General features: G+C 42.7%; 1 protein-coding gene across 1 annotated transcript in view; it reads left to right on the forward strand.

The window, feature by feature from the left end:
- Positions 1 to 12,637, forward strand: part of kcnh3 (potassium voltage-gated channel, subfamily H (eag-related), member 3) — an 856,837-nt gene that overhangs the window by 513,425 nt on the left and 330,775 nt on the right. The window contains exon 8 of the mRNA XM_041200258.1: positions 1,030 to 1,237. Coding sequence (XP_041056192.1) covers positions 1,030 to 1,237 — 208 coding nt within the window. The remainder of the gene's footprint in view (positions 1 to 1,029; positions 1,238 to 12,637) is intronic.

Consider the following 12,637-nt stretch of genomic DNA (forward strand, 5'->3'; position numbering starts at 1 on the left):
ATAAATAGTTCAAAGTCATAAAGATCAAGTGACAAGATTATGGCACTACTTACTAAAGACAATGAGATGAGAAGAAGATAAGTTCAAAAGAAATAGTTAAATGGGTACTTTTTAAATTCTTTTCGTGGGCTGAGTACCGCTGACAAAGCCAGCATTTGCTGCTTATCCCTCATTGCTCTTGATGATTATTTTTTTAAAGCAAAGATTTACAAAGTCACAGCAGATTATTGGCAAGTAATGGAACAGCGTATTCTCGGTGCTTCTTACAATAAAAACATTTTACTTCGGAATTCTCTTGTTGTTGTTTGAATAGTTGCATGAGTTTTGAACAGGCAGTTAGGGTGGGTCTGACTTTAATGCCTGATTTCTAAATTGCACTTCCACAGTACAGCACCCGGTCAGTTCTGCACTGAAGCACGAGCCCAGATTTGTGCTCAAATGCAGTTCTTAAACAATGCTGCCCCATTTTCTCTTTTCTACAACAATAAGGCTTTAATTAGTATAAATCCTTCCATAAAAATTTGGTTGATAAAACTGAGCAAATTTCTATTATTTATAGGTGATGGTTTTCTGTAATATCCTACAGCAGCTTTATATCATTGGTTTTCAAACTGGGATCTCTGGATCCTGAGTCCACAAGGGATCCCAGAGGCCCTGTGAGGGATTCTTATCTCTGCCATTCTGTATAGGTTGATTTTCTGTGATAGTTTTTTTGTTGTTGGGCTACTTAAATAGAAGTGAAAGCCCGATTTTCTTTGGACAGCTGACAGTGTCTTCAGGATAGGGACCCATGAGAATGTGCGAGGATTTTCTCACAAAACAGTTGAAATCCACTGCTGTGATCTGCCTGGGATTCAATGACATTGGAGTATAATTGCTTGCAATCTTATGAGTCTAGATTTATTGGTGGCTAGTCTATGATTGATTGTCAGCAATTAATTGGAACTAGCCTTTCACTCTCAGCAGAAAAATAAACTTTCTCTAAGGCAAAATGACATTTTTGTGAATCTGATTGTTTAATTTCCACAGTATTTTGGTGTTCATCTGCTGAAAACTGTGCGCTTACTGCGCCTGCTACGGCTGCTTCAGAAACTGGACCGTTACTCTCAGTACAGTGCTGTGGTCCTTACATTGCTCATGTCCATGTTTGCCCTGATAGCACACTGGATGGCCTGTATTTGGTACTTCATTGGACAGAAGGAAATTGAAGCCAATGACCTTTCTACCTGGGAAATCGGTAAGTGATGCCACTTATACTGGTCAGCTCAGATTGCATTTGGCCAGTGACTTATCAAAGTGCAGTAAGTTGTCTGGATCTCCAGTAAAGAAAGGGTTGGTTTTTCATCTATAAAGTATCCTCTGGCAGGGATTGGGTGGGGGGGGTGGGGGAGGTGGTGGGTGCAGGGGTTGTGTTGATTTCCTCTTGTTCATTTGATTTGTATTTTATATTTGCTTATCCAGGTTTATTCAAGAAAAGTGAAAGAGAGCACTTAATTTCCACTCCATAAAAATTGTGCAATAATCCATCAACACACCATATGGCATTGTACTGCATATTTATTGGTATTACAAACATTTACAATATTCCTTCTTTAATGTCACTTGGCAGTGCACACAAGAAGCAATAAGTTCATGGGCTCTGAATTTAATTGACATAAAAACATTTGCTTGATGAAAATTCTGTAAAGACTCTGGTAGATGGGAAGGACAGTAATGATCCAGAAACTCCCGAGATGTTGCAGTTGTTCTAGATTTTTAAGAACCCCTTAGATGTGAATTGTTCTGTAGTAAAAACCTTAAAATAATTTTCCTCTAAATTAATGTCTGTTCTGTGAGTAAATAGCAGTATTTTTTCTCAGTTTTGCATCAAATTTGAAAGTTACAGAATCCTTTTTTTATTTCTGTGCTTTCTCGGGAATTTCTATTGCCACATGTCACCAAAATAACACGGACCATCTTTAAATTTCTATTTCCTTTCAACTGTGATTGTGAGTTTTAAGCACTAATGTCATTGGATTCTGTGTTCAATACATTTTGTGTTCACAATTTAAGATTGGACAGCTAAAAAGAAAAATAACATGCATTTATATTATGCCTTTCATAGCCTCAGGACACCCAAGGGGCTTGAATGTTTTAAAGTTTTAAAGCTTTTATAGTATTGGATAAACAGCAAGGTGTCTCAAACAGCAATGTTATAGTGATCAGATTTTTTTTTTAATGATGGTGGTTGAGAGATAAATGTTGGCCAGGACACTGGGGACAACTCTCCTGCTCTTTTTTTGGTACAATGCCATGGGATCTTTTACTTCCTTCCAAGAGGGAGGACATTTTAATGTCTGTTTAACATCTCAATCAAAAGATGGCACCCAACAGTGCAGTACTCCCTTAGTACTGCACTGGGAGTGCCAGTCTAGATTTTTGTGCTCAAGTCTCCGGAATGGCAAAGCCTTAACACTCAGCCTTCTGACTCAGGCAAGAATGCTACCAACTGAGCCATGGCTTTAACCTTGTCAATGCCAACTAGTCTCATGGTTTCAGGAAAACATGGCAATGTTTAATGACCTCTAAATGTTGAAAAACTATTTGGCAAAGCTTTCAGTTTGGGAAGGGGAAGGAGAAAGTCAGCAGGGTATCTTTTTCAACATAATGACATCACAGCATAGCAGTGCCATATTTCTTTTTTATTTATTTGTAAACTAATAAAACAGCTTTAAAAAATTTTGATAAGAAACAAGAGTTGTATTGGAGTGATTCTGGGTGAAGGTAATAATTTACTTGAAGTGACAGGCAAGGGTTTGTACATGTTGCAATGTTGCTGTAAAATGGGTGCAATTATTAATATGGGTGCAAAATTAGATGCAGAATGGCAGAAGGAAGAACAACTGTGTCATAGCTAGAAAAGTCCAACCAGTCTCATGGACCAGCCCAGAAGGAATACAAGCAACACCTCCCTGCTGCTGTGATGTCAGAGGACATAGGAAAGTGCATGTCTAGTCTCACATATCGGCCGGCACAGAAACAATGGACCAGGTAGTCTCTTTCTGTGCTGTAAACCTTCTATGATTCTATCACAAATGAGTAAGAGCAAGTGGTGGAGATGGGTACAGTAGTGGAGATTCTTGTCGGAGGGCATAGGATGCTGAGCCTTGCGGGCTGTTGACAAAGAGGGTACTCCTGAAGTTGTGGCAGAAAATCTGTGATGTTCTGGCAGTCTTTCTATCTGCACTGTGCACAGTTGAGAGTTTGGAAGAGTCTGTCTCTAACATGAATGCCTTCTGATGATGTCTACATTCATATAAAAGTGACCACCCACATAGAGCATAAGATGCTGAAGAATACAAATAAATGCTGGTACTTGGAATGCCACATTATAAAGGACTGATAAAAACTTTGCCTTGGTACATCAGCACCACACTGAAATGTAGAAAAGTTCTCTCCAGCTCAGTACAGCCAGGAAATACCAATGGGCCATGAGAGGGAAGATGAAGAAAGGAGACATGGAAGTGGATACCCTGTTCAAGGTGCTTCCACTTCTCACCTGTTGCTTCCCCTAACTCAGTGGCCTCCATCCCCTTCGAATGATGAGGATTCCAGCATGGTTTGGGGGCCCTGATTGCCGCAAGTATGCAGTCGATGATTCCCTGGACATGTGGGAAGCCAGCCAGAGCCACAGAACTAAAAGACTTCTTATTCTGAGTATCACCATCAGTTGCAAAGTGCAGATAATTCCTGCCCTGGTCATCATGGTATCAGACATGTGTGTAATACGTTTGTGGACAGCAGATTGCAAGATTCTAGAAAGACCTCCTCGAGATCCCTGGAGGAAGCCAGAGGCAAAAAAATTAGACTTTGACAACCAATGACAATATGTGCCCACTTGATCCACAAGGCAGGAAGTCTTCTCCAAAAGACTGCAGACGTCAGCCAACACTTGGCGCGATTCTCTGAGCCTCCTGAGACACTGTTCTTGGTTATATCCAGGAAGCTTATCCTCTACCTGAAAACCCTATGTTGACTCATAGGGAGGAATCATCAAGTCCTGTTGACAGTGGGCGTCATGGCAGGCGGAGGGGGGTGCATTTTGGCATGAGGGGCAGAAACCGGTTTCACACAGGCGTGAAATCACAGCGGGGTCATCTGATCGTATCCGTTTGAGACCTGCATGAACCCAAATTGCATCCCAGCTGGCCCAGAACACATCTGGACAAGTGTGACGTGCTGAAGTCAGGACTTAGCGTTAGGACCTTGCTCAGATCAGGGACATCCGAGGAGATGATGATGCTGGACCCCTACAGCTAGCAGACCCTGGAGGAAGGAATGTGTGGCACATGCTGGGTGGAAAGTCATGCAATTGCTCCACTGTAAAGCAGCTGTTAAAAGGTGGGAGGTCTCCGTCGTGCTTCAGGACTGATTTGAAACATCACGATCTTGGCCATGGGCTGCTACAGATGATCGGCAAAGTGGGAGGAGAGGAAGGCCTTGATGTGAATTGGAGATGAAGGTGTATCAGGAGGTGAGGCTGGGGAGGACGGCGGGAAACGAAGGTGTCGGAGCTGAGGTTTTGGGGGGGAACAAAGGTGTTGGGAGGGTGAAGGTGTCAGGGGAAGGGAAGGTTGGAAGGAGAATGCCTGGGGGGTAAGAGGGAGTATGGGGGGAGGAGGCTGCAATGGAGGAGAATGCTGTAAGGGTGGAGGTAGGTGTAAGGGAGGGAGTTCGGAGGGGGGAAGGCTTCCTGGGGGAGTTCAAAGAGGGTAAGGTGTCCAGGGGCAAGTGGGAGTTCAGAGAGGGGAAGGTGTCCGGAGGAGGGAGGGGACAGGGGTTGAGTCAGAGCAAAATTGGGAGGGGTAATAATGTCCAGGTGAACGTTCAAGGGAAGGTCTATGGCGTCGATGATGGCTTCCTTGGGAGCGAACAGAGGGTGGGCGAGTTAAGAGGGAATGGTGAGTGTGAGAGGGGGCAAACGGAGCTGGTAGGGTGCGGGTGTGTCAGTAATGGTAGAAAGGCGAGGATGGTTGGTGGAGGCTTGGAGGCAGACATGGACCCTGGAGCTAGGAGGGAGGAGGTCAGGGTGGTCAGTGTAGATGTAGGTTGGATTTTCAGGAAGGTAGAGAACATGCATGTTCACCTGGACAGCCTGGAATGACAAGGGTTCAGGTTGGTAGGTGACGGGGTGGTGGAAGGGGATGCCAGGGTGGTCCACAGTGATGGGGGAAAGGACATGGGTGATTGGGTGGGGGGAAAGGATGGGGGAGCTAACGATAAACTTGACAACTACCATTTCGCAGAAATTGAAAGCGAGTGAAGCCTCATGTTGGACAGGCACAGGTGCTGATGGGAGTGTGGTCAGTGGGTGGTCAGTGGGTGGTCAGTGGGTGGGCGGAGTTGCAGATCAGCTCAGATGGACAACTGAGAAAGAACCCCAGCAGGCAGTATTGAAAATGGTCAGTACTGTAAGATGAGTTTGATGGGTGAAGGGTCCATGTGCATGGGAAAGTGCTTGCACGAGGCTCCAAAAGGCCCTGTCACACACACACTTCTCCCTCCAGAATCACTCATGGTTCAGTTGCTTGCAGCTGAACTGCTAGTGATGGGGGGGGGCTTCATTTGTGAAGTCTGTCAATGAAGGTGCAAGACAACATTACACTTTATTCAGTGAAAATGAATATATTTTAAAGTGACAAAATATGTTCACTTGTGCAACCACTTGTTATCAGAATTTATCAAATAAGCTTCTCTCCAACTTCCCTGTGGTCCAAATATGATCATGGTTAATGCATTCCAGTTACCTTGATTAGATCATGGCTGGGAATTGCTCTCTCAGCATCGGTCCCATTATCCAAGTGATTATGTATAATACTTTGTCTCCACCCAGTTGAGTACCAAGGTGATTTTCTGGACGTTCTGCTAATGGGATAGGAGATGGCCCCCATACATCATCTTTTAAGGCCATTGCTCCTGGTGCAGCTTTGCAGACAAGATGTCTCTATTTCAATAATTTTGGAGTGCGTAAGGCACAGTAAAAATATGCAGCCATCTTTGACTGATCTCAAGTCACTGGAATGTGGTTCTAGTCTTTTTTATTAAAATCAATTAGGGGTTTCCAAACAATAAATTCAAAAATCATTTTGATATAAAGCATGGTTTCACAACAACACTAATAATAGGGTTTTTGTGCCTGTGCTACCCAAGGGCAAGTAGGTCAGTGCTTTTGCAATGATGGGAAAAAGCCAATCAAATGTGAGGATATACTGAAATAATGTCAGCTGAGGAATCCTCTGCTGTGCACCTGCTCCCAGCATTTTGCATCGCATTCTCCCCTATGAAAAAAAATTAAAATGATTAACTCTGATGGTTTACATTCATAAACTATGATAAATTGGTTTAAATCCCAATAATATACAAATGGCGATGTAATTACTCAAACCTACAATTTGAATATTATTGAGATTTAAATCAACGTATTACAGTTTGTGTATTATTGAGCATTATCTTTGTACTACTCTAGGCCACAAATAAACAGGATTGAAAACTGCTTTATTTTTATGATCCTTCTAATTATAAATATCATCTGTGTTTTGAGGTTGTTTTTAATTCTCTTTGCCATTGATAAACATTAACTTATAAAATATGGGCAAAACAAATTGTGGAACTTGAGCAAGAATTACATTATGTGTGAAGGAGTAAAATAAAAGGAGTGGTGTAGGGTTACTCTTAAGAGGTTGTTTGTCCTCCATTTGTGTGACAGAAATGAGTACTGTAAGTGTACTACATACAGTTTCACTGGAACCCAGAAGGTAATTCACCATGATTGAAGTGGATGATGAATTCTAGTTTGATAATTGGTTATTGAATTTACCAGTGTCGTCAGTTCAAAGCTCAATTGACACTGCTTAATCAGACTATTGGCATAGTCGTTCAGAGCAACAAGAGGCTATCAACAAAATGCCATGAAAAAGATTTTTGTCTTTCCAGCCTGGGTGATAACATCACCTGGGCAGACGGTAGAGAGGAAATTTGGGGAAGGTCGGGGGATCACATGCTGGCGATAGAGTCTGGTTGGTGTCTTTCCACTGATGGAAGGGAAATAAGGCAACTGCTGTCACCTAGCTGCCTTTTACCCTGCCCCACTCAGGCAGTAAGATGGCAATCTACTATCATTTTGTTTTCTCATTAAATTCTTAACCTTATGCCAGAGTATGGTTTTCTGGTTTGTCAGATTTAGTCACTAGCCAGACCAATTTGTTTGGTAACTGATGCTTGGTAGAACTGGAACTTCAACAAAAAAGAGAATGTTCTCAATCATAGAGTATTCATTGTTAGAATATATTGCATTTGCCCAACATCCAGCGTTGGATGAGCAGAATTTTCCACCAATTAAATATTAAATAAATCATTGCCTTTGGTCCCCACCATTAACTCTATCGGCTTCATATTGTGAAACCGCTATTTCTGGCCAGAATCAAGATGATTGGGTATTTCCCAAGTTTATCACACCTGCAGTCCACATTGCTGTAAAAGAGTGTGTTTTGCTTTATCCACATATATCTTTAGGTAAATATCCTCCACTTCATTTTTCTGTCACCTTTCATTGGGAGATATTACTGTTGTTTCGGTCATGAATTCTGTTTACTGTATTTCGTAAGTACCCTATTTAGATGAACTCTGTAGGCTGCTGGAGTGCATTGTTTATATAAGACTCCATTTGACAAGTAAGTAGACTTTGCTTGCTGTAAAATAGACTTTTTCCTGTTAGTCTCCATTTCCTTGCCACTGACTCCATCGCTATCCTTGGCCATTGTTTGAGGCTGAACCAGACCATTCACAACCTTGGTGTCATATTTAAACTGAACTTCTGTCCCTGGACCCTCTTGATTACTATGACCACCTACATGCACCTCTGTAGCATCACCCAGTTCCACCCCTGCCTCAACTCGCATGCTGATGAAACCTTCATTCTTTGTTACCTCTAGACTCAAATATTCCAATGTTCTCAAGGCCACCTTGCTCCCTCTGTAAACTTGAGGTCATCCAAAATGTTGCTGCCCATATCCTAACTTAGCCCCATTCACCCATCACTCCTGTGCTTGATGACCTACATTGGCTCCCAAGCCAGCAATGCCTTGATTTAAAATTCTTCATCTTTGCTTGAAATCTCTCCATGACTTTGCTTTCCATATTTCTAACATTGTCCAGCATAACAACCCCAAAACATCTGTGTTCCTCCGATTCTGGCCCCTTGTGAGTCCCCAATTTTAATCACTGCACCATTGGTGGCCATGCCTTTGTTTTGGCTCTCAGCACTGGAATTTCCTCCTTGAACCTCTTATCTCTCTACTTCTCTCTCCCCTTTAAGATGCTTCTTAAAGCCAACCTCTTGGACCAAGATTTTGGTTATGTGTTCTATTATCTCCAATGAGGCTTTGTGTCAAATTGTGTTTGATACTGCTTCTTGTGATATGTCTTGGGATGTTTTACTATGTTAGTGGTGCTGGTGATGCCTTTTTTCAAAGGAAACAAGCTTTATAAATACAGAGCAGATTTTCCTCGTTAGAGGATATAAAACAACACCTGGATGTAGTAGAGAGAACAATCAAGCCTCTGATTTCCATGTACAGGCAATATTATGAAATTTTACATTCCCTTGGCCCTCTGACATTCCCTTGGAAGTTCAATTTTTAGCACGGTCATACTAACCTACTTTGAGAACTCGAGTATTTTTGCTGAATTGGCTACTTGGATTGCTTGCACTACAGCAAGTGCAATATCTGTCCCAGAGTGAAATTTCAGAATGCAGTTCAAGGCAGTCATCCTAATTTTGTTTTGTTCTTTCAAGAGTTACTTTTTCCTTGTGGTGTGATTCCACAAGTGCTAGCCAGTCTCTTGAACATCTGTTATGTACGTGGCCATTCTTAAAATGTGACCCTTGAGAAGGCACGTCAACAGGTTATCCAATTGTGATTGTGTCGCAAAATAAGTCCAGTCCACCCCTCACTCAATACCTACAAATGTAGAATATCATGAGGCAGGGTGGGGGTACTGTGATTTTGTTTCTAGCTTAGTCATTTTCAATTGTGGTGCCCCAACAGCCACCCCAGCTAAGATTAGAAGGCCCAAAGATTGAATCAGGGACCTATGATGCTCTGCATTGCTCAGTGAAGCATCACTCACCCATAAAACCATCCCTCACTTGGTTTAATTAGATAATTTAGATTCTTTACTTTAAAAGCATTATTTCAATTTTAAAGACACCAGTGTAAAACTAGAAATTATAAGAGACATTATTATTTGCATTTCCTTTTAAACAAGTGAAAAGGATAAAGGGAAAGAGAGCATGAATTTCCAACACATGCTTGTAATTAATTTTCTCAATTGAATGTCAGTGAAAAGATTAAACTTGTTGAATTATTTGATGATATTGCGATTTTTAATTTGGAAAGAGGCCTGACTGATGCTTCAATATCTGTGGGTTTACTGTTGCTGTTTTATTTTTAAATTCGCTTGACTAAGTATTTATGCCCACAAGGCATTAGAATGATCAATGAAACCTCAAAGCATGTGTACTGTATTAGCTTCTTAGCTGATGTAACTTGGTTCATCACAAAGAGTAAGAATTTCTCTGGTTACTATGTGCAATAATATCATAAATATATTTGTGAAGATTTCAGGGGAAGATTGGATCTAGGCCAGATCAAAGTGCGGGCTAACTTTGAGCCTTATCTGCAGACTGAGAATGAGCTGCTGCTACTGGCCACATCTCCACAGACCATCCACCCAATAGGTTAAGCCAATTTAGGGCTGGGCTGCTTGCCTCACCAGCAGCGGCCCTCAAGTAAGTTCCAGGTTGGCAAAAGTGGCACCTGTGGAAATGTAGATTACATTTTAGTGAGACGAGGCCAGATACAAATTGTTTTATTTTACAGACACCAAGGGAATATGCAGGATAGTGATTATAATCAAATCTCACCTTCTTCCAATGACTTCTAATCCTTATGAATGAGAAAAATAATAAAAATGCATCACAGTGGTCTTTACAGCACATTAAAGAAAATTCAGTTTTCCAGGACAGCCTTTTTTTCTGGCACCTGGCTAGCCATTCACCAAAGCAGCTTTCTTCTTAAAGAATAACATGTTATAGCTTACTGGCCTCCTTCCCAACAAAACTCACCAACAGCTGTTGGGTCCTTTTTCTCTTGGTTCTTGACCCAGACGAAGGTAGGGCTGGGTTCCTGATCCCCTCCCTCTATCTGGGGTTAGCCAGTGAAGTGATCAGTCAAACCTTCTACCATCCCCTCTCCCAACTGTGGGTCCCTACAAATGATGCCCTATTCTTAAAATGAATGGAATACCTTGGAAAATTAATCTAGGATGAGTCCATTTTCCCAGTTCAAAGTTGTACACTAGTCGCAGCATTGCACAAGCAGGTCTGCCTAGCTTTAATATGCATAACCCCATCGATCCCCTTGCTGTGACAGTTTTAATCGTTTGAGAATTTAGAAGTAATATTTTTAACATTTACCACATAAAGATGTTTTTCTTTAAAAAGAAATAGATCAAAATCTTTTACGTAATGACAGACTTAACAGTTTGAACTAAAGACAAAATATGCTTATGAAGAAACACAATATATGGAAACAAGATGTAGCGGGGAAATCGTGTTGGGCTCCAGCTCCCGCCGTCCAACTTCAGCGGCTTTTGGTGGGGCACTCTTTGCCGTGGCTACTGGGAAATTCTGTCAGCTGGGCCTCTACCAGCAGGTGGTGATGGTTGTGGAGAGTGGCAGGCAGGGGAATTGGTTGGTCTCTGTGGGCTCCTCTCTTGCAGAGAGTGGTGTCTGTGGCAGGCTGGGTGGAGGTGTTGGTGCGGAGCCAGGGGCCATGAGGAACGGGCTAATGGTAGAGCTGGAGCAGGAGCCAGAGAAATCAACCTGAGGCCTGTTTGGGGCCTGGAGACCAGGTGAGAAGAACTGGAGTGGGCATTGAGCTGATAGGGATCCAGGAGGACAGCAAAGAATCCCCCTGAGTCTAAGGAGTCCCAAGAAGCTGAAGATATCATTTTTGGCCTGGATGGTAAGCTAATGTGGCTCACATGGTTGAGGGGAACTCGTGAAAGGATGGCTATGAACGCATTGGCTCTCAACTTTGTTTCCCTGCTGTGCTCCAAGCCTAGTTTACGAAGATTGGGGATAAGGAATAACAGAAAAAGCTTCGGGACCACAACCCGGAATTCCTGCTGAACTCAAGGCACATTGGTTCCCATTGTTTGACAGGCAAGTCTGCAACACTACTGATTTGAGACAAGAATTGAGCTCCCAATGATTTTTTTGTGTTTTGTAATGTCAAGCAATGGTTATCCATTATTTAAAAAAACAAGCTCATTTATTTAGGATAAGCTTTTACATAAATGTATTTATAGGTTTGATGCCAGTGGAATATAAGATCACTGTGCTGGAACTTCATGCATTCTGTGTGCTCAAATCTTGTGTTACATTTTGGCCTCGTTAGCAGAATTCCACAACGCAGGCATCAAACCCAAGAAATTTTCTTTGTGTGGCCGACAAGGGCCAGGGTGATGTCGGCATTGCTCCACCTCTTATGTAACACTCAGTGTTTTGAATCATGGCAGACGAGATGGAAAGGCACATGGCAAAGATTGTGGAAGAGCTGATACTGGCTATGTCCATGAGGGAGGCCAAAGCAGTCTCATCAGGAGTCTCACAGGCTTCGGAGGAGAATGTTGAGCATTTAAGCCAAGACCAGGAGGAGACTTCCAATGTGTCTTCCCTTAAACCAGCAGAGGAAGGAATGGGTATCCCTTCACGGATATTCTACCTACTCAACTGGATAGGTTTGGAGGGAGACTGAAAACTTCAAACCACACTTCTGCCGAAGACTGGATCAAGATGGTCTTGGCATCCAGGGGCCTCAATGAGATGAAGCAGACAGTGTTCTTAATGGAGTATCTGTTCGGAAAAGCCCACAGGGAAATACTGGGGTGAGGTGTTGATGTTGAAAGGAGCTGACAACTAAACTTTGTAGTCCTGATGGGGGCATTTTGGGAGAGCAATAGTCTGCCGCAGCTGCAGCAGAAATTCTACAGGTATAAACAGTCCAAAGGTGAGAATATTGTCTGTGTCCCTTGAGTTGGTGGGCTTGTTCAGTTGAATCATCCTCCTGGATCCCTCCTTCATATCAGCAAGGGACACGCAGTTCAAAAATCACCTAGCTGAAGGAGTGAGAGAAGAAAACATCCAGATAGAGTTGAAGAGACTTAACGGTGACAAGCCCCAACTGTCCTCCTTTGATAGGCGTGATCACATCGTCAGGATCATGGGGAAAGACAAGACTACGACAACCGAAGGGAGGCCACCAACAGGGAGGTGATTGTCGGTGCTGAGGGGAATGCAAGCACCATGCTGAAGAGGTAAACAAGCAGAGCAGGTCACTACGCAGCAAGCACAGATCCAGTCTTTGCTGTCCTACCTGTGAAGCAAACTGATTATGTCCAAGGGATACTTCCAAGAGGTGCTGGAATTGCCACGGTGTTGGACACTTTAAGCAAGATTACCCCCAGCAATCACAGATCCTACAACCAGCAGGAATGAGAACTGATCTAGCAGAGCTGCATTCCCCCTCCAACA

Source organism: Carcharodon carcharias, chromosome 12, assembly GCF_017639515.1.
Source record: "Carcharodon carcharias isolate sCarCar2 chromosome 12, sCarCar2.pri, whole genome shotgun sequence".
NCBI lineage: Eukaryota > Metazoa > Chordata > Chondrichthyes > Lamniformes > Lamnidae > Carcharodon > Carcharodon carcharias.